The sequence below is a fragment of the Acomys minous genome (assembly GCF_964271855.1).
Source record: "Acomys minous genome assembly, chromosome: 10".
NCBI lineage: Eukaryota > Metazoa > Chordata > Mammalia > Rodentia > Muridae > Acomys > Acomys minous.
This window is the reverse complement of record NC_140491.1, coordinates 72,702,472-72,726,090: the sequence shown is the minus strand read 5'-3', so window position 1 is coordinate 72,726,090 and position 23,619 is coordinate 72,702,472. Positions and strand designations below refer to the sequence as shown.

At 51.5% G+C, this 23,619-nt stretch overlaps 1 protein-coding gene and 1 long non-coding RNA gene across 4 annotated transcripts; one reads left to right on the top strand and one right to left on the bottom strand.

Annotated features, from left to right (window-relative positions):
- The first annotated feature begins 8,221 nt into the window (after window positions 1–8,221).
- Window positions 8,222–23,395, top strand: TRAF1 (TNF receptor associated factor 1). The gene is made up of 8 exons (XM_084799394.1): window positions 8,222–8,553; window positions 8,637–9,119; window positions 10,736–10,814; window positions 15,606–15,671; window positions 16,904–17,314; window positions 18,936–19,113; window positions 20,897–21,045; window positions 22,214–23,395. The coding sequence occupies exons 2-8, from the start codon at window positions 8,998–9,000 to the stop codon at window positions 22,430–22,432; spliced, it is 1,224 nt and encodes a 407-aa protein (XP_084655520.1). The 5' UTR covers window positions 8,222–8,553; window positions 8,637–8,997; the 3' UTR covers window positions 22,433–23,395.
- LOC311607558 lies at window positions 19,179–22,287 on the bottom strand. Of its 3 annotated transcripts, none has more exons than XR_014782633.1 (3): window positions 22,207–22,287; window positions 20,488–20,643; window positions 19,179–20,364 (listed from the first exon to the last, which is right to left on the bottom strand). It is a non-coding gene; the product is annotated as an uncharacterized lncRNA (long non-coding RNA). The 3 variants fall into 3 exon arrangements; XR_014782634.1 differs by having other exon boundaries at window positions 20,488–20,608; XR_014782635.1 differs by having other exon boundaries at window positions 20,488–20,611; window positions 22,207–22,266.
- Window positions 23,396–23,619: the final 224 nt, after the last annotated feature.

Sequence of the window (23,619 nt, the reverse complement as noted above, 5' to 3'; positions counted from 1 at the left end):
CACATACCACAGCGGTGAACAGGTGAAGATTATATAACATCCGGTTCTAGCCGGTTCACCTCCTCCACCATGTGGATCCCAGGGACACAGTTTCTCAGGCTTGGTGGCAAGCACCTTGGCCCCTGGAGCCACCTCACTGGCCCTGAAGTCAACCTTTTACAAGCAGTCTTGTTGGTGCTCGCTGATGGAAGATAAGCGCGGGTGCCTAAGTGTGGGCAAACTAGGAAACAAGACTAAGGCCATGGCAGCTCCCCCCGAGCCCCAGACTGTACTTGACTTAATTCCATATACCCATAAGCCCTCTTTCTTATAATTTGATGTGCCCATATATTGTGCTAAAACAGAAACAGGGAGGGGGAGGGGGACTTGTAAAGAGAATTTTTTTTAAAATTCTGGTTACGTATAGCAAGCACAAGACGGATAGTAATAGAAAAATACACAGGACGCTTTGAGCTATCTCATGCACGTAATACGTTCTAGCTCTTCCGAGCTCATTGAGTGTTTCTCTGCCCTGCTGCAAACAGCGATTGAGGAAACTCCTGAGGCGCCGCCTCTGCATTGCAGAGTTCAGCACTTGAGGTCCTTACTGTTGCTGATGGTCCTCAGTCATCTGTTTAATCAAATGTCCCGGCTCGTGAGTCGTCAGCCGAGGTCAAGCTGGTAGTGACAGAGAAGTGTCTTCTCTGACCATGAGCCTTGGCAGGGAACAGAAGGGCACCGGAGGGGTCTTTGGCTCTGCTGGTACAAGCAAGGAAGCCCGCTCTGGCTCTGCATTTTAAGACAGGTGAGCAAGCAGGACCGTGTCAGATGGCTGCTTTGGGCGCAGTGGATTCATTCACTTCCTCCAGCACATCGTCCCACTCTGGGAGACAGCCACCAGGGCCACCAGGGCACCAGGGCACCAGGACCTTGCCTGTGTGGCCCTCCCCCCCCCCCACCGCCCCCGCTGAGGCTGAACTCTCAGAAGAGCCCTGTGAAGTGGCAATGTGAGTCACGGTGATTCAAGGTCAGCAGCCTGATAAGGAAATGTCAAGAGTTAAGAAGCTGAAGGGCAGGCTGCAGAGTCAAGTGGCCCCACCGTTCCTCCCCAACTGGCCCCGCCCCAGTGATGACGCATCACAGGAAGCACATTTTCCACCCTGTAACCGGACAGGTGCGGAAACAGGCTCAGAGCAGGGTACAGTGTCAGGGACGATCCAGCCTTGTCTGGGATCGCGGCAGAAAAGCTCGCGCATCTAGAAGTGAATGCCTACCCTTCCCAAGGCTGCCAATCTCCGGCTTGGTGGCCTGAGGCTAGTGATTTACCTTGAGGCTTCAGTTTTCTCACGTGGGAAAGAAAAACCTCACCTGCTCCCCACTACCAGCTTCTTGGTGGTATTATAGAGACTACGCAAAGAAATGAAGGTGACACGTTCAAAGCCATGACTGACATCAAATTCAAAGGGGCCACTAACCAGGCACCGTGGCGCACGACTTGTAATCGTAGCACTCGGGGAGGCAGAGGCAAGTGGATCTCTGTGAGTTCGAGGCCAGTCTGGCCTACAAAGCGAGTCCAGGACAGCCAAGGCTACACAGAGAAACCCTGTCTCAGTAAAAATAAATAAATAAGCCACTTATTCTTGTTGCTATGGCTCTTACCACAGCCACAGATCCCAGTGTTCCAGGCTGGCTGGCCTGGAAGGCCAGCGTAAAGCCTCCGTTCTGTAGCAACTCAGTCATGAGCTACAGGAAGTGAAGGTGCATGTGTGGGGGAGGGGAGGTGTGAGTGGGCTGGGACAGCAGACGGAGGCCAGGCACAGAGAATCCCCCTTTCCATAGCTGGGACCTGAGAAGTTCTAATTCTGTGCACTATTTTCAGATTGCATTTCAATGGGGGCTTAGAGGCCAGGACGGAGGCGGGAGCACAGAGCACAGCCCCACGCACAGGCTCCTGGCCGCCTGCCCTTCTCACAGTCTCTCTCCTCCCATCTGCTTGTGTATAATGTGTTTTATGATCTTTAAGGTCATCTGCCTTAAAAAAAAAAAAAATCTAACCAGCTGGTGGTGGTGCACGCCTGGATGCAGAGGTAGATGGATCTCTGAGTTCGAGGCCAGCCTGGTCTACAGTGCAAGTTCCAGGACAGCAAGGGCTACACAGAGAAACCTTGTCTTGAAAAATAAACGGACAAAACAAAACAAAATTCTCTAAACTGGAATTGGGAAGACAATTCACTCAAGAAAGCACTTCACTTTCCACCCAGACTTGAATACCTAAATTTGCACCTCCCCCCAACACACACACCCATCACGTAAAACCAACACTCAACATGGTCCCGTACACTTGTATCCATAGCGCTGGAGACAGGGAATCCCTGACCCCTGGAGCTGGCTCACCAGCCTGCCTAGCTTAATCTTCCAGGCCCAGGTCCCAGAGAGCGATCCTGTCTCTATAAAACAGGATAGACAGCTCCTGGGGATGGGGTGGGAATGAAACGTAAGACTCCACCCACACATGCAGCTGCGCATGCGCAGAGAGAGAGAGAGAGAGAGAGAGAGAGAGAGAGAGAGAGAGAGAGAGAGAGAGAGAGAGAGAGAGAGAGAGAGAGACAGAGACAGAGACAGAGACAGAGACAGAGACAGAGACAGAGACAGAGACACAGAGAGAGACAGACAGAGACAGAGACAGAGACACAGAGACACAGAGACAGACAGACAGAAGACAGAGAGACAGAGAGACAGAGCGCAAAAATACCTATAAGCTATTGTGTCCTGCATTTTCTACGTAAGCGTTCGTTTCATTTACGCCTTCCTTCCCAGAAAACAACTGAGAAATATACAACAAAACAGAAGCCTCCTTAACTGCCCGCTCAGTACTCACTCATTCTCACTCACTCATTGAGCGGGGGAGGGGGGAACACAGTGCCTTTCAACCCAGCCCTAAGCCGTCAGGCCCGCCTCAGCTTGCCCCAGCGTCCCCCTTGCCATTCAGCCCTGAACTGCGCAGGCAGCTGCTACAAGCTCTAAATAAACTCTACAAAGCCAGGAAGTCCCCTCCCGATGTCAAAGGTCTGACTGCTGGGAAACTGAGACCCAAGTGGTGCTAAAGAAACAGGTGTGGGTGAGAGATGAGAGCGGGTGGAGGCGCACATGCGCACGCGGCTCTCTATATAATCGTGGGTAAACTTGAACTTCTAATCCCCTTCGCAAATGCTCTATAGGCTAAGCTACACCTGCCCCATAGGCCATGTCTGCTTTCCAGACCCCTCTGTCACAGCCCCAGTCATAGGCTACCAGATCTGAGGCCCTGGCCAGGGACAAAATTCTTCTTTTGAAACTTCTACTTGTTTTTTTTGTTTTTGTTTGTTGTTGTTGTTGTGTTTGTTGTTTGAGGGGGTTGTTTTGGGTTTTGGTTTGGTTTGGTTTTTGGTTTTTCTGAGACAGGGTTTCTCCATGTAGCCTTGGCTGCCCTAGCCTTACTTTGTAAACCAGGCTGGCCCCTTAAAGCAAGTGCCCTGGGCAGAGGTGAGTGGTCTCCAAAGGGTTTATTTCCTTTCTGAATCAGAAGCCTCTTCCAAGGCTCGGCTTTTGATTTCTGCCGCCTGGCTGTTCCCTAGGCACTTAGTGACCCTCTGGTGATGCCCCCTCTATTTTGAGAGCCCCCAAAATTAAGCCGGGTGACTACAGATGAGTTTTTGGTACTTTCCAAATTTAAACTATTTCCCTTGGTAAATTTCCAGCCTATGAACTCACTAATCTGAAAACAGGATGTGGCACACGAAGTATGAGGTCAGATTGCCTGCTCTTTTCTCATTTACCCTAGGGCAGAAAGGAAGGGGGGGTGGAGAGAGGTGGGACTAGGGAGGAGGAGCTCTTACAGGGCCCAGGGCCCTGAGAAATGTCACTTCACCACTTGCCCTTGAGAATGAGTGATTTTTTTTGGGTGTGAGGGATGGCTCAGCCCTTAAAGGCTAGGGTCACAACCAAAATCATAAGAGAGCCAGTAGCTTTCAAAATCAGGGACACAGGGAGCTCATAGAACCTTTTGTGTTAGGATTGAAAGGCCAAGCCCAGGTTGATGGTGTACACCTGTGATCCCAGCACTTGAGAAACTGAGGCAGGAGGACCACCAATTCTAAGCCAGCCTGGACTACATAGCAAGAGCTTGTGTCAAAAGGAAAAAATAAAAATAAAGTTAAAAACAGAAGAATGAAAACCCCTAAGAGGTCACCTCTGACCACGATTGCACAAGATCACAGAGATTGTGTTTTGGGGTTCCTGAGACACAATTCTTGTCTTCAGGCAGACATTCCCCCTTCCAAGTGGAACCCCAAAAGTCTTTATTTCATCAGCCAGCCAGATGCCTTGCCTAGCCCTACAGTATCATCTGCCTGCTAGGAACCTGAAGCCAGGAGCCCGCCTGCTGTGGGTAGGAAACTGAGGCAGGAGGATGGCTTAAAGCTTGATTGCTGGTTTGTAAAAATGCAGTGATTTTTGTTTGTTTGTTTTTATCTTCTAAACTTGTATCCTGATACTAAGCTCCCTAAGCCCTAACTCTTTTGAGTCATATAAACAAATAAGCAATAAGGGAATAAGCAGCCGTGTGTGTGTGTGTGTGTGTGTGTGTGTGTGTGTGTGTATAGGTAGGTAGCTGAAAAAGCACAACCACAGGCTGGAGAGATGGCTCAGTGGTTAAGAGCACTGACTGCTCTTCCAGAGGTCCTGAGTTCAATTCCCAGCAACCACATGGTGGCTCACAACCATCTGTAATGGAATCTGATTCCCTCTTCCGGTGTGCATGAACACAGAGCACTTGTATACATAAAATAAATACATAAATCTTTAAAAAAAAAAAAGGCACAACCACTTCCCTGCTGTACTCAGTTTTCTTAGCTCACAATGCCAAAAAAATTGCGAGATCTCAACTGCTGTCTGCACTGTCGACAGAGATTGGCAGGGCCTGCAGCATGCTGGGCTCTTTGCAAGAACCCTCTGTGGAAGGTTCAGGCTTGCTGCGTTTATGCTCATGCTCTGACAGAGTTTCAGGCTGGAGCTGAATGCTGTATGTATGTTCTCCTTCACTCGTTGTATTGAGTCTCCCACCTGTGCAGCCACTGTAGGACTTCTTGTCAGTTAGCACCAAGACCCCAGCAGATACAGTCCTAGTGGCAGTTTCTTCAGGGGCGGAGCACTCGCCCCGCCCCCTGCCCGCTTCAGGAGCTAGCCCAGCCCAGTCCCACCCGCCCACCCAAGCCCTATTTCCCTTGGCTTCCGCCCCGCTTGCCTGGTTCTCTTCCCCAGGACTCACCAGCCGAGTGCAAGCAGGCAACGGCGCGCAGGTTGGTTGCCCCGCACCCTCAGGTCCCCAAGTGCGAGCATCTGGATGCTGGTTCGCGCTGCTGAGCCCACCAGGGTACTCAGCCCCCTGCCCTTTCTGGGCGGTGCCCTGGTCCCGAAACTGTCATCTCTGCTCTGCCCTCAGCTCTGAGCTCTGGCTAGTCACCTGCCAAAGGGAAGAGGGGCTGGGCAGACAGGGGGTCATAGGCAGGCGACCCGACAGCATGCCGGGGCTATGGGAGGCATGTACGCCATGGGATCCCAAATGGGGCACTGTCGCCAAGAGGTTCCAAGGGAAGTGGGGTGTGCCCCCAAAGACTAGAAAGAGGCTGAGACTCCGGTACTCAGAACATAGAGGTTGCCCATTCTGTAAGCCGTGGTGATGGGACCGAGGTGGGAACGAGACCCATAAAGAACCACAGAGATGTAAAAATGAACTCTGAAGGGTGCCTGGTTGAGAGAAGGAAGGTGCTGTTATGGACAGAAAGGCTAAGAGCTCTCTGCCCACTTCCGATAGGTGGGAAATTGGGACAGGCCCAGAGCATTTGACTGCTTGCCAGCCTATTACAAGGTCCCAGCAGCTGTATGGACAACCCTCTTTAAAATTCTTACTGCGAAGTGAAAAGAGAGTAAATACAGAAGAGGAATTTGGGATAAGAGCCAAGGTTTTTGTTTCGTTTTGTTTTGAGGCAGGGTTTCTCTGTGTAGCCTTGGCTGTCCTTGACTTGCTCTGTAGACCAGGCTGGCCTCGAACTCACAGCGATCCACTTGCCTCTGCCTCCCAGAGTACTGGGATTGCAGGCCTGCACCACCACACTTGGCTGGCCAAGTTCGTTTGAAAGCACAGGTCTGGGCTCAGTCCTTCCCAGCTCACTAGCCGTGAGGTGTTGAGCAAGGCATTCAACTTACCTGTGCCTTGAGACCCTCAGCTATAAAACAGGAGATCTCCAAAGGCTGGAGAGGAAAATCGATGAGATGTTTGTGAAAGTACTTAAAACAAGGCTGAAGATGTGCGAGCCATCACTTGTGCCAGCCTTGAGCTTGATCCCAGTAACCAGAAAAAACAAACTACCGAACACACAGCACTGAGCAGTAGTGCCTGCTGTCTTACTTCACAGCCACATACCAGCATTTTGATGCTGAGGGGCCGCCCCTGGTAGATGGGCAGTCAGGGATGGGTAGGGGGCAAGAGAAAGGTACCTAGACGCCAGCTAGATGGAGTAACAAGGTTGAGTCCCTCTCTGGTGTCCCAACAGGAGAAGAAAGGGGCACGTGGAGATGCAGGCCGTCCCTCGGGCTGAGGAAGGAGTTACAGGAATGCCTTTCTCAGAATGGGGAAGTAGGCCAAAGGTCTTTAGCTGAGAGGTCTGGGCAGGGCCCAGCTGCAGACCGTAGGATGCAGGGACCTCTTTGCCAATAGCCACTAAATGTTCTGCTCTCACCCCAGGGATGGTAGGCAGTTTACATTTATCTAAGAGTCAGACCACAGAGTCTGATCTGACCTGACCACATGGCAGGTTCAAGGGAATTTGCTGAGAGATGCAAAAGCACTGTGCAAGGGTAATTTGCCATTTTAACCCCCTTTCCTTGTGAGGAACAAGAAGGGTGTGGCCATCACCTCAGTAAATTATCAAAGTTTTTTGGAGCGTTTCATTTGGGCCACGACCCCTGCCACACTTTTACCTAGCTCTAATTGTCAGTTTGACATGACCTGGGAAGAGAGTCCCAATGGGAGATTGTCATATTGACTTAATTGATGTGGGAACACCCTGGCCCACTGTGGACGGCAGCATTCCCTAGGCCGTGGGTGCTGAACAGTGTGCGAGTGGAGAAACTGCGCTGGGCGCAAACAAAGGAACAAGCACCCACACATTTGTTTCCCTCTGTCTGTGACCGTGGGTGTGATTTGACTAGCTGTTTAGAGTCTTGCCTTGACTCCTGACCTGACATGGCCTGGGAAGAGAGTCTTAATAAGAGCCCACCCACCACCCCCGGCCACTGCCCCCACTCCCAGTGATGACCTTTAACCTGGAATTATAAGCCAAATAAATTTCCTCTCATGTTGCTTTTTTTTTTTTTTTGGTCTGGGTGTTTTATTACAGCAAAAGAAATGAAGTTAGGGCCCCCACCACCTCATTTGGTCATCTTGGCAACAGTGAAATAGACATTTTTTAATGCCCCATTTTACAGATACCAAAACTGAGGCTCAGACATGCTAAAAGCCATGTGGTGAGTAGAGCACTGTAGCACATAATCCTTTAATCCTAGCACTTGGGAGGAGAGGTGGCCAGATCACTGTGAGTCTATGGCCAACTGGGTCTACATAGCTGGGGCTGCACAGCGAGACCCTGTCTCAAAATAAATAAATACATAAATAAATATTAAAAAGACCATGTTGTGGATCCAAGATCCCATTTCGGGCCTGTCTGAGCTCAGAGCCTGTGGTCTGAAAGCAGCACGTACATCTACGAAACTCTATAGCAGTACAGTTGGGAGGAAAAGTATACAGTAGCCGTCTTTGTCACTTGACAGTCTGAGACCACGTGGATGCTCTGGCTCACACCCCAGGCTCTGAGACTTCACCAAGCTGCCTTGTTCTTATCTCTCCCGTGGGGGAACAGCACAGCCCTTTTCCAGTTCCCACTGCTCTACCATGGGCTGTGTGTCTTTCAGCCTCACACCTCACATTGAGCATGGGGCTACAGAAGGATTGTAAGGCCTGGAGGAGAAAGTCAGCCCAGCACACATGGCTGGCCAGAGGTGTGTTTTCCATGTCCATCCTCCATACACACATGGAACAGGTGCCCAAGAACCTGGACCCACCCGGTGCTGTCTTCTCAACAGAGAAGTGGCGCCTCCGAACCAGATGCACAGCCATCAGTGACTTCCTGAGTGGGGCTTGGGAGGAGGGCACTGCTCAGTCTGAGGTGCTAAGGCCTTAGACTTCAAGGGAAGGGAGGACCCTGTTCACTTGTCACTGTCATGTCACGACTGATGTGTAACACCACGGGCAGGGTGGGGTCATCAGAGGCCTTCCTGCTGCCTCTGGTTGCCTCAGTCATAGGGTCCCCAGTGATAAAACCTAGAGATCATTTGTTGCAATCCATTTCTTCAGAGATAAGGCAACCAAGTGACAGTGTAAGAAAGTGACTTTTATCCGAGGCCACCCAGACACCCTGGAGGACCCAGAACTTGAATTTTGAACCTGCTTTCAGGACACTGGGGATTTCCATCAGAAAGGTGAGCCCCACTGTCACCACCCACTGTCTCAGGGAGTCGGGGGTGGGCGTAAAACAAATGGCCAACCTTGGCCTCTCCACCAGGGTGCCCCAGGGAGAGGACTGAGGAAGCCAGCAGCAGCCTGCGGTTCTCCGGCAGAGGAACAGCGACTCAGGAGAGCCAAGCCTGCTCTCTTCCTCTGAGACTGTCTCTCGCTCTTTCTCATTCTGAAAAAAATATCTGGACACTCCTAAAAGTTTTCAGCCTCTGTCCAGGGGATTTTTTTTTTAACCACAAGGGGGGTAATTCCTCCTCCATCCCTGCCGTGAGTGACTCAACTGTGACGTCACACCACACAAGCCAGAGAGGAGAAGATAAAGTCACCAGAACGGGTTGCCCAGGCTGGGACCCACTTCTCTCTACAGACTCCTCAAGGCTGGTCCTCTGGCCATCTGAGACCACAAGATGGCCTCCAGCTCAGCCCCCGATGAAAACGAGTTTCAGTTTGGTTGCCCCCCAGCCGCCTGCCAGGACCCATCAGAGCCGAGAGCTCTCTGCTGCACAGCCTGTCTCTCTGAGAACCTGAGGTGAGGGGCCAAAGAGCCAAAGGTGGATGGGAAAGACTCCCAAGGAGGAACCCCTGAAGGGAGGTGGGGTTGACGGGAACTGGTGAGTGTGGGCAGGTAACTTCGCCTCTCTGGGCCTCGATTTCCACACTCTTTTCTTCTCAATACTGCCCCTCTGGCTGTGGGTAGATAGATGAGTAGCCACAGAAAGCTCTCAATCCAACTACTATTAAGGTAGAATATTAAGCACCACTCAGCCACTTCTCTGAGTGGCCTGACGTGAACCTCGGGTGCCTCCAAGGCCTGTGGTGTTGCCTTCTGCCTCACAAAATTGTTACAGGACTCGATCAATAATAGTCTCAAAACTTCTAATAATGATGATCACAGGCCTCCTGGGCAAATATCAAACTGTGATAAAACACTGTTTTGTTTTATTAAAGCCAGTTAAAGGGACAAAGATACAGTAGGGTATATATTTATGCTTAAAGTGTAAATAACTGCATCAGTAGAGCCCTTCCTTAAGCAATTACTGTGTGCCCAGTACCCTGTCCCTGTGTCCCCAGACCAGCTTGCAGAACTCAGTACAATTACCACCTCACTGAATAGATGAGACCCGCAAAGTCTCCCAGAGAGCTCAAGTCCCCTGGCCTCCGGCAGGTTTCCTGGTGAAGATACTCCTATATGGTCCACAGGCGTGGCCTTTTCTTTGGGACCTCACAGCTTAAGGATGTGGGGAAATTGAATCAGTCAAACTGAATCCACATTCTCTGACTAAAGGCGCGCAGGCTGCAGGAACACTGTGGGAGGTTGTGGCGGTGGGGAAGGCCAGGTGGGGGTGGAGGCCACAAGTGACTGGGCTCCCCGGCCAGCTGATGCTGTGAGCTCAGACTGGGTTCCCCACCCCTACTGAAAACCTGGCAGGGGACTGAAGAGAAGAAGCTGGGTGCTGAGGGCAGGCAGGGTCCCGGCCTGAGGGCCTGAGGTGCCTCTGCCCCTACTCTGCGTTTGCCTCGCTCCCGTGGCCTTATTTTCCTCGCCTAGAAAGAGGCTTGGGCAGCAGCACTCACTGTCAGTCAGAACTACATAAACAGGTGGGCCCACGCAGCATCCGGGTCCGAATCTGATACCCGTTCCCGGCAGATAGACTCTGAGGTCTCTTCTTGTTTTCAGTAGGCCAAGATGACCTGCTATGGCCAAAATATAAGACACCAGAGCTACATGCAGGGCACTGAGAAAAAGAAATGCAGTTCTGCACCCATCATCCCTTGCCTAAAACCCCTGCGATTGAGAGTACTGGGGAGAATTCAGAGTTCTTGCGAATTTGAAAAAGGCGAGTCAGTGCGTGGAATTCTTCCCGTAGAGACCCTGTAAGCAGGCACTTGCGTGGGTATCTCTACACCACACGGATGAGGGAGGGGACCATCAGGTCAAGGCAGGTGGGGCTGGGAAAGCAACTCACTGCAAGTTTCAGGGCACAGCAGATGCCCAGGGCTTCGGAGGCTTGTCAGTGGGGCGCTAGGACTGTGGAGTTAATGCAAGAGACAAGGTTCTGGGCTTAGAGGGTGGCAAGTGACCAATGGCAAATACCAGCAAGGTGTGGTACCTTATTTGAGACTTATTCTCTTTTTTCCCCCCAGAGACGGCGAGGAGCAGATCTGTCCTAAATGCAGAGCAAACAGCCTCCAACCTGTGAGTCCAGGAAACCTTCAGGAGAAGGTACGTTAGCATCGACAGGGAAGAAGAGCTGTCTGTCTTTTGGAGACTGATGGGCTGGCTCCGTCGGTGAGGGCCTGAGTTTGATCACTAAAACCCATGTAATAAAAGCTGTGTGCAATAACACATACAATCCCAGAGCAGGGAGAAGACATGTAGAGCCCCAGGACTCAACCTTTAACCTGAAAGTTTCCCCTTCCTTTATACGTCTCTGAAATGACACGGAAGCAGATAGGAATTTGGGGTAAATGTTTTTACAAGACACAGGAAAACGATGGCAATCTTTAGGTTAATCTCACAGTTCAAATTCCAAACAAAACTTGTGTGGGTCCAAACCGTATAGGAGTCATTGCAGAACACCTGACCTCTTGATTTACAGTCAAGGAAGGGCACACTGGGACTTTCAGTGGCCAGGGTCTCTCTGTTTGGTCATCCTCTCTGTCTCCGTGGTGAGACAAACACATCATGCCTTCAGCCAAAGCTCCCTCTAACAGTGACCCGGGTGGCCCATGGTGTGTGCAAGGATGGGTTTGTATCCCTCAGTGTGTGGCTGGAGGCAAAGCCCATACCCTATTTCTCCCTTGGAAAAATAAAGATGCTAAGTTAGTTCTAAGAGGTTCTTCTCAGGATCTGTGATATCTGAGTCATGGGTCAACAGCTTCCAGGGTTTCCCCACCTCTCACCCAGGGGCCCAGATGCAGAAAGGGCTCCACGCCTGACCTCCTTCCTTTGTGCCAATACCTGTCATTCAGAGAGTGTGGGGACTTCCTGCCTTGCCCAGTGCCGATTGGCTGGCTTTCCCTTCCATTTCTCAGCTCCCAGCACACCACACGCCCCACCTCTAATGGGCTCTCAGAGAACAAGGAACAAGTTCATTTCCACGGAAGAACTTCTGAGCCTCCCTAAGTGGGCTGTCTCTGAACCAGCTACCACAAGGGAGCAGACACAGATGCCTCACGGCCGTGTGTACAGCTCTGTGCTTTCCGAGGCTTGTTCTGTTGTTTCCTCTTAGCAAAATTAAAACACGCCACGTACATAAATGTTAGGTAACGTGGGCCAGACATGTTTTAACGTCACTTAATCTGGCAGCTTTAATTCTTTCATCTTTATCAAGATAAAACCCAACGCAAGCAGGTTAGGATAGAAGCCATGCCTGGAGCACAGTGCTCATAGTTAGCCCATTTTTTTTCTCTCTCTCTCTCCCGCCCCAGCCCCTCAGAGACTTGAAGGATGTCCAGGGGCTCAGCAAGAACACAAGTTAAAATTTGCTGCCTTAAGACAAAGTAAGGGGCTGGAGAGATACCTCAGTGGTTATGAACACTGACTGCATGAGGCACAGGGTAACTCCTCTGATCCTGTCCCCAATGGGAACTTTAGGGGACTTTTGACCTAAGGAAAGTGACTAATACTAAGTGGGCCCTCTGCATGTGGTCACTCCCAAGTTTGCCTGCACATCTGGAGTACTTAGGAGACAGAAGCTAGGCAGAGAGGCCAGGCTGCAGAACAGATGAGTTCAGCCCAGGGTGCCCATCTCACAAACCCTCCCCACACCATCTGCTTAGCAGGCTGTCCTCACCCCCCAAGTCCGTACTAGATCACTATCTCCTTACAAAGGGCCCAGAATCATCTGCTAGTTACCAACACAGCAAACAAATATTAGAGAGGACATTCTTTCCTGGAATGACCTTCTTGAACAAGTGGCAGTGGGGGTAGGAGACCCACTGTCTTGGGGGTGGGGGATGGGGCTTGGGGAAGGGCTAGACAGACAACAGTGCCTGATGTGTAAGTAGGAGGACCCATGTTCAAATCCCAAGCACCTGTGTGTAAAAAAAAAAAAAAAAAAAAAAAGGAGCCGGGCACGATGGTGCACACCTTTAATCCCAGCACTACGGAGGCAGAGGCAGAGGCAGGTGGATCACTGAGTTCAAGGGCAACCTGGTCTACAAAGCAAGTCCGGGATGGCCAAGGCTACACAGAGAAACTCTGACTCGAAACGAAAAAAAAAAAGCTGGGCTTGGCCATGCATACCTGTAACACCATCACTGCAAGGGGTGGAGACAGGAGAATTGCTGGGACTTGTAGTCCACTAGCGCACACACACACACACACACACACACACACACACACACACACACACACACATGCTACACAAACAAACAAACCAGGACCTAGGAAATTCCATTTGCTGAGACACACACACACACACAAAGCCTCCAGAGGAACATGCTGCCTTCAAAACTTTGAAATTATAAGTTTTGTATTGTGGTAAATCATTAAGTATGTGTTGTGTTGTCACACCAACAAGAGGTAAACAATATGAGCACTTATGTATACTAGCTCATATCCTTATTATAACGTAGGATAGGTTAATGTTATCTCATTTTGCAGAAGGAAACTAAAACATGAAGAGCTTAGTAACTCTACCAATGCCGTGACACTAAGAAGTAACAGGACTCCAATATATTCTATAATGTAGTATTAATACAATATATAATATTACATATAATTACATGGATTATATTATATAAAAGCATGTAATATAAGATACATTATACATCACTATTTTTAATATAATATATAATTGTGTAATATAATAATACATATAATTATTTGGTATTGATTATATATATTGATTAAATATTTTTAGATATATAGGTCACCTCTGGAGCCCACACCCCAAGTATGTGCTGGTAAGAAGTGAGTGATTAGTGACCAGATCTGGCACCCTGGCTGACCCTAGGGCCTAAGGAGACTCTTGAGCCGCCCTGTCCATCTTTCAGCATTCAAAGCTAGTCACAGAAGACTGTGCATGCCTCATCGTCAGGATGAGCCAGACGTCCATGAGGCCTACAGCAGGCTGTTCTACCCACAAGCTCTGCTTACCCGTGGGTCCATCCCACTGTGGGGGAGAAGTCCAAGTTCCCGTGTTAGCTGTCCCACGATCTTCTTCTCCTTCTGAGGATGGTCACCTTCAAGCCACAAAGGATGGGAGCTGTGGACATGAAGGAGTCAGAGGGCCCTAGAGGCTCCTAGGTCACAAACTACTGCATCTGGTGTCCTTGAGCCACATGCCATCAGCAGTGACCTGCTGGAGACGCTTCACGGAGGCACAGTCCCAAAGCCAGTGTATCTCCCTGCCACGGCCACCCTCTGCCTGCCCACATAAACATCTGTTTCCTATTCTTGGTTGGGAGCAGCTTGGTCCTGCAGCAAAGGGCAGTGGGGCAGGTGGGCGGGGCTGTAGTAGGCTAGGCTCTTCATCCCAAACCAATGAATGAATCAGCTTTGGGAAAAGCAGATCCTGCAGCCTTGCGTCTGGCCAGGTCTGAAGCCCTCTAGCCTCCCCTCCTTTTCATCCCCCGTGATTATCCTGCCAAAACAAGCTTTCGTAAAATCAAGCTATTACTTAATGTAGAGGAAATGTGCTCGTGTTAAGTGTACAATTTGATAAAGTCCTGGTTAATGTACACAATCGGGTGGATCCCTGCTGCTGAGAGGGCAAGGCCTCTGTCCCACAAAGAGTCAGTCACGCCTGTACACGCAGCCTAGTGACAGGCATCACGTTACTGCCTGTCAGGACCATGTTGCCTCTCCGAGACTTCCTTCAGAAGGATAGCCTGGAGCAGGAGACCTTTTTATATCTGACTTCTTTCATTTAATATAATGGCTTCAAGGTCCCTCTGTGCTATGGTGGATGATGATATTAATTCCCTTTGATGACTGAATTGGTTTCTGTAGGGAAAAGATGCCTTTTGTGATACATTTAAGATACATTCTGTATGCCAGGTAGTGGTGGTGCACGTCTTTAATCCCAGCACTTGGGAGGCAGAGGCAGGTGGATCGCCGTGAGTTCAAGGCCAGCCTGGTCTACAAAGAGAGTCCAGGACAGCCAAGGCTACACAGAGAAACCCTGTATTGAAAAACCAAAAGAGAGAGACAGAGACAGGAGAGAGAGAGAGAGAGAGAGAGATATTTTATGACTCCCCAGGCTGATTCCAGATGGTTTCCAGATTACAATTGTTGTGAACTAAGCCGTTGTGCGTAGTCACACACATCTCTGTGTAGACACGAGTTTCTGTTTCCCTTGAATACGTTCCTGTGAGTGGGATATGTGATATCTGTAGGTCGATTATCACACACACCAAGACTGGTGACACGCTTATCCTCGGCACTCAGGAAACAGAGGCGGGATGACCAGAAGTTCAAGGCCAGTCAGGTGTGATGGCTTTAGTCCCAGCACTTGGGAGAGGACTTGATGACAGAGGCAGGAGGATTTCTGTGAGTTTGGGGCTAACCTGTTCCACATAGCAAGGTCCAGGTCAGCTAGGGCTACATAGTGAGGCCCTGTATTTAAAAAAAAAAAAGTATTATTATTAAATAAGTTACTTCCTTAAGTTTTCCAATGTGTCTATACTACTTTGCTTTTGTTGCCCTGTGTCATTGCTGGACCGGCCTTGTCATTCTTCATCTCAGCGGTCCTGACAAATGGGAAGTGCTCTTTCATTGGGGTAACAGGAGAGTCCACCGAGGGCTAGTTCCAAAGCTGTGTGGACCATGTCCCAACAGGACAAACCATGCTGTTCCAAATGACTGACCGCAGGGCTCAGCCCTCTCTCGGTAGGACAATCCTAAAAGGGATGAGACTCCTAAGGTGGAACAAAGTAGGCCGGCTAGAAGGAGCAGATTAGGCCAAGGCATGTGCCTGGCCAGCTCTGGCCTCGTTGGGCCCTGTTGCTTTGAATGAGCCATTGGAGTGGTCCTCCCAGCATCCAGTGATGCAGTTATCATTTCCAGGATCACCCTGATGTGGCAGAGGCTGGAGCTGTGTGTCCCTTTGTGGATGTTGGCTGTTCATTCAAAGTAAGTGACAGAATATCAAATCTGTCCATGATCCTAAACTCTCTCTCTCTCTCTCTCTCTCTCTCTCTCTCTCTCTCTCTCTCTCTCTCTCTCTCAACCTTCCCAAAGCACCAAGCTACTGCTCTGGGTATCTCCTATGATAATGAGTTACCTAGCAACAAATCCCTATGGGAAGTGCTTCTTTTTTTTTTTCTCACCATTTTTTAATTCATTCATTCATATTACATCTCAATAGTTATCCCATCCCTTGTATCCTCCCATTCCTCCTTCCCTCCCGCTTTCCCCCTACTCCCCTCCTCTATGTCTGTGACTGAGGAGGACTTCCTCTCCCTGTATATGCTCATAGGGTATCAAATCTCTTCTTGGTAGCCTGTTATCCTTCCTCTGAGTGCCATCAGGTCACCCATCAAGGGGACATGGTCAAATATGGGGCACCAGAGTTCATGTGAAAGTCAGTCCCCACTCTCCACTCAACTGTGGAAAATGTCCTGGTAAATTTACACTATGGAATACTACTCAGCTATTAAAAACAAGGAATTTCCGAAATTTGTGGACAAATGGATTGAACTAGAAATCATCATAATGAGTGAGTTAATCCAGAAGCAGAAAGAGTCAAATGGTATATACTCACTTACATCTGGACACTAGCTCAAGAGGCATGTCCCATGAAAGTCTTCACTTATCAGAAAAGTGGGGCAGAGGGAAGGACATCCTATTGGGACTCTAGGTGAGAGAAGCATGGGAGAATGGGGAAATAGAAGGATCCAGAAGGTCCTACAAACCTACAAAAAGAACCTTATGATGGGCGGATCTGGGCCCAGGGGTCCTACTCAAACTATGGCACCAGCCAAGGACTATACTTGCAGTAAACATCGAACCCCGACCCAGATCTAGCCAATGGGAAATGCTTCTTAAAGCCTCACTAAGCCCTTGTTGTTACTCAAGTGCCCCCAACACACCCCTCTCCATGGTCCTGAATTGTCATTACGCTCAAGGGCTGGACAGGGTGGTCTCACTAGAGCCTGGGATACATCCTCCCTGTAGGCATATCTAAGGTCTATATTCCTGCGCACAGCTCCACCCCACCTCTACCCAATACAGACAGCCACTTTCTGTTTGCTGGGATAATGGCTCTGGTTTTGCTTGGTGGCCTTTGATGTCATGTTTCTTTGCGGGTTCCCAGGGTCTCCTTCCACTTCGCCATTCACTAAAGACCCTCATTCTTTCATCAGGGGACCCCACAGTCTATGCGGGAGCATGAGGCCACCTCCCAGGCCTCCCACCTCCACCTGCTTCTGGGGGTCCTAAAGGAATGGAAGTCCTTGCCAGGCTCCAACCTGGGCTCCACGCCCATGGCCCTGGAGCAGAACCTGTCAGAGTTGCAGCTTCAGGCAGCTGTGGAAGTGACAGGGGACCTGGAGGTAGACTGCTACCGGGCACCTTGCTGTGAGAGCCAGGAAGAGCAGGCCCTGGGGCACGTCCTGAAGGAGAAGATGCTGGCTCAGCTGGAGGAGAAGCTGCGTGTGTTTGAGAACATCGTCGCTGTCCTCAATAAGGAAGTGGAGGCTTCCCACCTGGCGCTGGCTGCCTCCATCCACCAGAGTCAGTTGGACCGAGAGCACATCCTGAGCTTGGAGCAGAGGGTGAGTGAGAAGGGCGTGCGTTTTCAGAGTCAGGTCAGGGAGCCCATTTCAGCCTGCTAGTCATTCATCCTTCTCAGAGCATTTGCCTCCATCCAAGGCCATCGCCCCTGAGTCAGAAGCTTGGGTAAAAGCCAATGCCGCGCTATCCAAATGCTTCAGGTCTGCTCCTTAGAATTCACCAGGAACCCTCCGCCCATGGGCTCCCTCTCTGGCACCCTCCACATAGACTCCCTCCCTGGCCTCCTCCGCTCATGGGCTCCCTCCCTGGCTTCTCATTCCATTGTTGGGCAGTTTCCACTGCGACAGAGTCCTTCCTGTATTGTTCCTGGCTGTGCCCCTCAGGGCCCACAGAACAACCTGCCAGCTCGTCACCACAGCTGCTCTCCAGAGCGTATAGTGAGTGCTCACATCCTAACGGACTTCAGAGCGTGGCGGGCCCCAGTGTGCTCGTAAGCTCTGCTCCTGTCTCTACAATGTTGTGCATGCAGAGAGCAGTCCCATCGTTCTCAGCCTAACTCCTTTATTCCAGAAGCTACACTTTTCCTAATATAGCCAGCCACCAAGCTCCTGCTGCCTTGGTTTGGTTTTGGTTTTTTTTTCCAGACAGGGTTTCTCTGTGTAACAGAGCCTTAGCTGTCCTGGAAATCGCTCTGTAGACCAGGCTGGCCTCCAATTCACAGAGCTCTGCTTGCCTCTGCCTCCTAAATGCTAGTATTAAAGGTGTGTGCCACCCTTCCTGTTGCTTTTTTTCTTTTTTTTTTTTAAAGATTGATTGATTGGTTGGTTGGTTATGTGTACAGTGTTCTGTCTGTCTGTACACCTGCATGCCAGAAGAGGGCACCAGATCTCACTGTAGATGGTTGTGAGCCACCATGTGGTTGCTGGGAATTGAACTCAGTACCTTTGGAAGAGCAGTCAGTGTCCTAAACCTCTGAGTCATCTCTCCAGCCCCCTGTTGCTTTGTCACTTTCTCTCACTTGTCTGGGCCTGCCTTTAGTTCCACCCCTACCATAACCTGCCAAGTGGGTGTGAGCTACTCACCTTCTCTCTCATGACTGAAGTTTATTCTTTAACATTTCACTGGGGAAACCTACCAGATGGGCCGGGCACTGGGGCTCAAGGGGCACACAAAGCCTCTGCTAAAACCATGCACTCTCACCCCAGTGGTGAAGTAGGTCCCCTGCGGGCCTCGAGGGTTTCCATCTCACCAGACTTCTGACTCCACTCTAGCTACTGAGCACTATGCAAGGTGAGGACGCAGAGAGGAAAGGAGGGCCACCATGGGCCGACAGCATGGACAGGAGCTGTGAACCACAGTGAGAGAGAGCAGATGGCTAGGCCAGACAGAAACTGTGTCCGACCCTCGGCTCTTGGGAAGCTTTACAAGAAGGGCTTGTGAACTGGGATCCTGCTGGGTGGCTAGGGTCTCGCCAGGGGAACAAGAAGAGAGGGCGGCGGGCTCCAAGCATGGGGCAACATGAAGTGCAAGTGCATGTGCAGGCTCTGGGTGATGCTTGGTCAGAAAACCCTCTTTGGGGTGAATGTATTCCCAAGATCCACTGTCTCCAATGCTCCCCCAAGCTGGGTGCTGGTCCCTCTGGCTGACCAGCCTTCTCTGCAGGTGGTGGAGTTGCAGCAGACCCTGGCCCAAAAAGACCAGGTCCTGGGCAAGCTTGAGCAGAGCCTGCGACTCATGGAAGAGGCTTCCTTTGATGGCACCTTCCTGTGGAAGATCACCAACGTCACCAGGCGGTGCCACGAGTCAGTGTGTGGCAGGACTGTCAGCCTCTTCTCTCCAGGTAACTCCTTGTGGGCACAAAGAGTGGTAGGAGAGATGAGCCCCAGGGGGCCTGTGGTGCCCACGCCACCGAGGTACCGAGTCAAGGGCGAGGGACTGTGGATTTAACTCACACACACACACACACACACACACACACACACACACACACACACACAATAACACAGCGGGTCCTTCGTGCTAAGAGAGCAGCAGCCACGACAGCAGTTTATTATTCTCATTCCCTTCAGAGTTCCAAAGAGCCTTCTTATAGGCAGCCAAACAGGACTCCTCCTCCCAGGTGAAATCCCTCAAGAGGTGATCGCACACAGGAGGAAAAGTCTCGAGGAAGGGAGGGGCGCGTTCTCAGAGCAGTAAACACCACTAGCTAACCAAGATAAACACAGGCATGGAAGCTGCTAGAAACAGGACATGAAACAGCAAGACAGGCAGGCAGCCCAGTTGGGCCTGGTTCCTACAGGGGCCCAGGAGACACGAATTGAGACCAGCCGTGCTGGGTCAGGCTGGGGCCCCTGCCAAGGATTTGAAGGAGACAGAAACTGTGTCTGACCCATAGCTCTTGGGAGCACAGCAACAGCCCTCCCTCCTCCCTGACTGTCATCTGCACTCTACGAAGAGGAATAAAAGACAGGTTCTTCGTGGGGGCTGTGGGATGAGAAGGGGGCGGGGCTGGAAGCCTAAATTCGACAGTGAGACTGGAGAAGATAGAAGAACTCTCCAGCCAGCGATCTGCAGTAGGAGGCAGAGGACCACCAAGTCAGGCACCAGGGAGCCGTGTGCCTGGTGGGAAGACCGTGGGCGTCAGTGAATTGAGCGGTTCTTCCCTTGTTTCTGGGCCTCTTGCTCAGAACAATGATTTAACCGTGACCTGGTAGCTGTTGCTATTCGGTGACTGATAAAACACCTGGGTGTGTATATACACATATGGCTGGCATACATATAGTGTTTGCATGCAGCTCTGGGTCTGTATAAGCCACATTATCTGCCAGGACCAGGCCATTCCTGGATGGGACATCTAAGAGCCTTGCCAAGTGCTTGTCCTCACAGCCATGTTTTCCACACCAGCAGGCAGGCTGACTAGAGCTGCACAGGGCTCTGCCGAGGGGTGCACCATTAGGGAGAGAGCCCCATAAGACCCCAGGCAGGGTAACCAGGAGTTGCAGCAGACCCTTGCCTCTTGGGGCCATTTCCAATGGTTGCTAGCAGAACCAAGAAGTGCTCTTCTCGAGCCAGCGTCCAGGGAGGGCCCAACCTTTGGGCAACAGAGAAAAATCAGTGCCAAGATCCGGAAGGCCTGGGACTTAACCCTAATTCCTCCCCAGCATGTAAGACAATGCCCAGCCACTTCCCTTTCCTCGCCTTGGCCTCTAGTTACCTGATGGTGAAGATGGTAGCTTCCGTGTAGCCTCTAGTTCTTGATGGAAGACGGTCACTTCCGTGTGTAGCTGCATGGCATCCCAGGGAAGTGTTGAAACCACAGATGCTGACCAACCCCGCTGCTGAGTCAGAAGCATAAAGTGTGGGGCCTTCCCTGTGATCAGAAGGGCCAGGTGCCGACCCCTGGCCTAGGCAACCTCCAAGAGCGTGGCCTTCCTCCACATTCTTCTAGAAGAGAGCTGGACCCCAAACCCCAGTATCCTCAGGTCCCTGCGTGCTGCGCCCCAGCTCCTGATCTGCCCCGCCCTGCTGCCCCGCCCTGCTGCCCCGCCCTGCTGCCCCGCCCTGCTGCCCCGCCCTGCTGCCCCGCCCTGCTGCCCCGTGCTAACACTCGCATCACCTTTCAGCTTTCTACACTGCCAAGTATGGTTACAAGCTGTGTCTGCGACTGTACCTCAACGGAGACGGCTCAGGCAAGAAGACTCACCTCTCCCTGTTCATCGTGATCATGAGGGGAGAGTACGATGCGTTACTGCCCTGGCCTTTCCGAAATAAGGTAGGGGACCCCTGTGAGAAGATGGGTTTGGGGAGGGCATGGGGACTTGGCTTCTGCTGCCTTTAGCCATGGGCTTGAGACCTGAGCAAGCATCCTGCTTCCTGCCGTCAGTTTCCTTTTTATAAAATGAAGGCGAGTGCAAATCCCACAGCCAAGGTTCCCCCAGCATTCAGAGTAGGAGCTGCAGTGTCTGGAACAGAGCACCCTGGAGGAGGGTTGAAGACCCAAGCTCTGGGATGTCTAAAGCCCTCCCCAGGAATTCCAGCGCCAGCAAGTTTAAGAACAGCTTGAGTATGTGACAAGAAGCCGAGGGCTTGTGCCAGGGTAGAGTTTGTGTCATACTTAGGTGATTTATTTCTCAGGGAGGCAAAGGATCTGCTCTGGGTACTGCAGCGGAGGCTCAGTGGCCGGAAGTCCCAAGGCTTGGACAGAAGGCCGCCCCCAGCAGACGTCTGCTTCTCTGCTTCTCCCCCTCGGGAGGTCCCAGCTAGAGTTTCTGAGTCAGGAGGCCACGTGTAGGTGCACCTTAGCCTCAGCAGCCAGTGTAGTGACGACGTTAGAGTCCCCGCTGCTGTTGACCTAGAGAGATGGCTCAAATGGTGAATTCAATTCTCTAAAACTCACACCCAAAAAAAGCAGGGACAGGGCCCCGTCGTCCCAGAACTGGGAAGGGGGAGACATGAGGCCCCTGGCTTACTAGCCAGCCAGAGCCAGCGTAGCTTAGCCGGTGATCTCCACATCTGAAAATATATAAATAAAAGTAAAGGTGGAGGGCAATTGAGGAAGACACCCTGATGGCGACCTCTGATTAACCCACTCGCATTGCGAGCGTGTGCGCTTGCAGGCACACAAGAACACACATGGGAAGGGGGGGGGTGCGGATTTCCACTGCCTTCCTGCTGGGTGGGCCAGTGACGGACAAAGCCTAAAGCTGCCACAGTACCAGATGTTTCTTCTGCTCCGTGGGCCCTTTCCCTAGCGCGCGCGCGCACACACACACACACACACACACACACACACACACACACACGTCAAGTCCCGGCACTGCCGCCTCCTCTCCTCGTGAACTAAGGGGTCCGCGTCACAGCCCACGCAGTGAGCTGCAGCTTCCGCGAGGGCCAGGGCTGTCCTCTGAGGCCTGACCCCTCCGCTTGCTCCTACCTTGCAGGTCACCTTCATGCTACTTGATCAGAACAACCGCGAGCACGCCATCGATGCCTTCCGGCCGGACCTGAGCTCAGCCTCCTTTCAGCGGCCGCAGACTGAGACCAACGTGGCCAGTGGCTGCCCGCTCTTCTTCCCCCTCAGCAAGCTGCAGTCACCCAAGCACGCCTACGTAAAAGACGACACGATGTTCCTCAAGTGCATTGTGGACACCAGTGCTTAGGGATGGGGGGTGAGGGCGGGGAGGAAGGCCTCCTGAGGGGAACCAGCTCAGACTGGCGGACTTAATCAGACCGCCAGGCCCTGCCCTTGGAGCCCCACTGTGGCTGCTGTAAGTCAAGGACTTGGGCTGTGCATAGTGAGACAGGGGCGAGGAGGAGACAAAGGCTCCTCTTCACATAGACTACCAGAAGACCAGCTCACCAGGAGGCCAGCAGATCCTGGATGCTGAGACCAGCTTCGCTCAGGATGAAGAGAGACTGCCTGGAAGGCATGGACGTTGAGCCAAGGCTGTGGGGCCTAAGCAGAGAAGCACCCCCTCTAGGACATTCTCTGTAGGTTAGTGGGTAACTGGAAAAATGTCCCGCCTCTCTGTTCAGACTCAGAACTAGGACCAAGGGGCCCAAGGGTCAGCTACTGGTATGAATTTCACCTGTCCTGGATTTTGTTCCTATGGTAACAGACGTGTAAACAGGTAAACCCAGAAGCTGTACTGGGAAATGCTAGCCCGGCCGGATTTGAAGACCTTTGATATTTTGACAGACAAACAAGCGACAACAAAAGCCTTGAATTCCAAGTCTCCTGTCCCGAGTGAGACTACACCCGCAGAGGACTCTGGGAGAATACCCAGGATCCTCATCCCCTCCAGCTCCTCACTCACCTAACCCTCTGAACCTAGCAGCCCAGTGCCTAACAGACAGGAGCACACCCAGGTGAAGACATTGCCGTGCAAGTCTGGAGCTGGCGTCCAACACACAGCACCGTCATGACTGCTCACACAGTGCCCTGCCACAGGGCGGTTGCTACACTGCTAGGGACCACCGTTCTTCCATCCATGCGTCTTCCTCCCTCCCCTCCTCCCTTCTTTCCTCCATCCCTTCCTGCTTCCTTCCTCCTCTTCCTCCTCCTCCTCCCTCCACCACCACCCTCTTTTCTCTTTCTAGAAAAAAAAATCCCGAGTAGCCCAGGCTGGCTTCAAACTCACTATATAGTCAAGGATGGTGTTGAAGCCCTGATTCTCCTGCCTCTAGCTCCCAAGTGCTGGGACCATAGGTGTGTGTGTGTGTGTGTGTGTGTGTGTGTGTGTGTGTGTGTGTGTGTGTGTCACCCTGCCTGGTTATGAAAGATGCTGGGGATCAGGCCCAGAGCTTCTTGCATGATGGACAAGCACTCTGCTTAGCTACATCCCCA

Excerpts from the sequence above, each read along its gene's own strand:
- TRAF1 (XM_084799394.1), top strand. The coding sequence starts at position 8,998 with ATGGCCTCCAGCTCAGCCCCCGATGAAAACGAGTTTCAGTTTGGTTGC. Across the intron at positions 19,114-20,896 it reads TGTCAGCCTCTTCTCTCCAG|CTTTCTACACTGCCAAGTAT; the intron begins GTAACTCCTTGT and ends ATCACCTTTCAG. Across the intron at positions 21,046-22,213 it reads CCTGGCCTTTCCGAAATAAG|GTCACCTTCATGCTACTTGA; the intron begins GTAGGGGACCCC and ends CCTACCTTGCAG.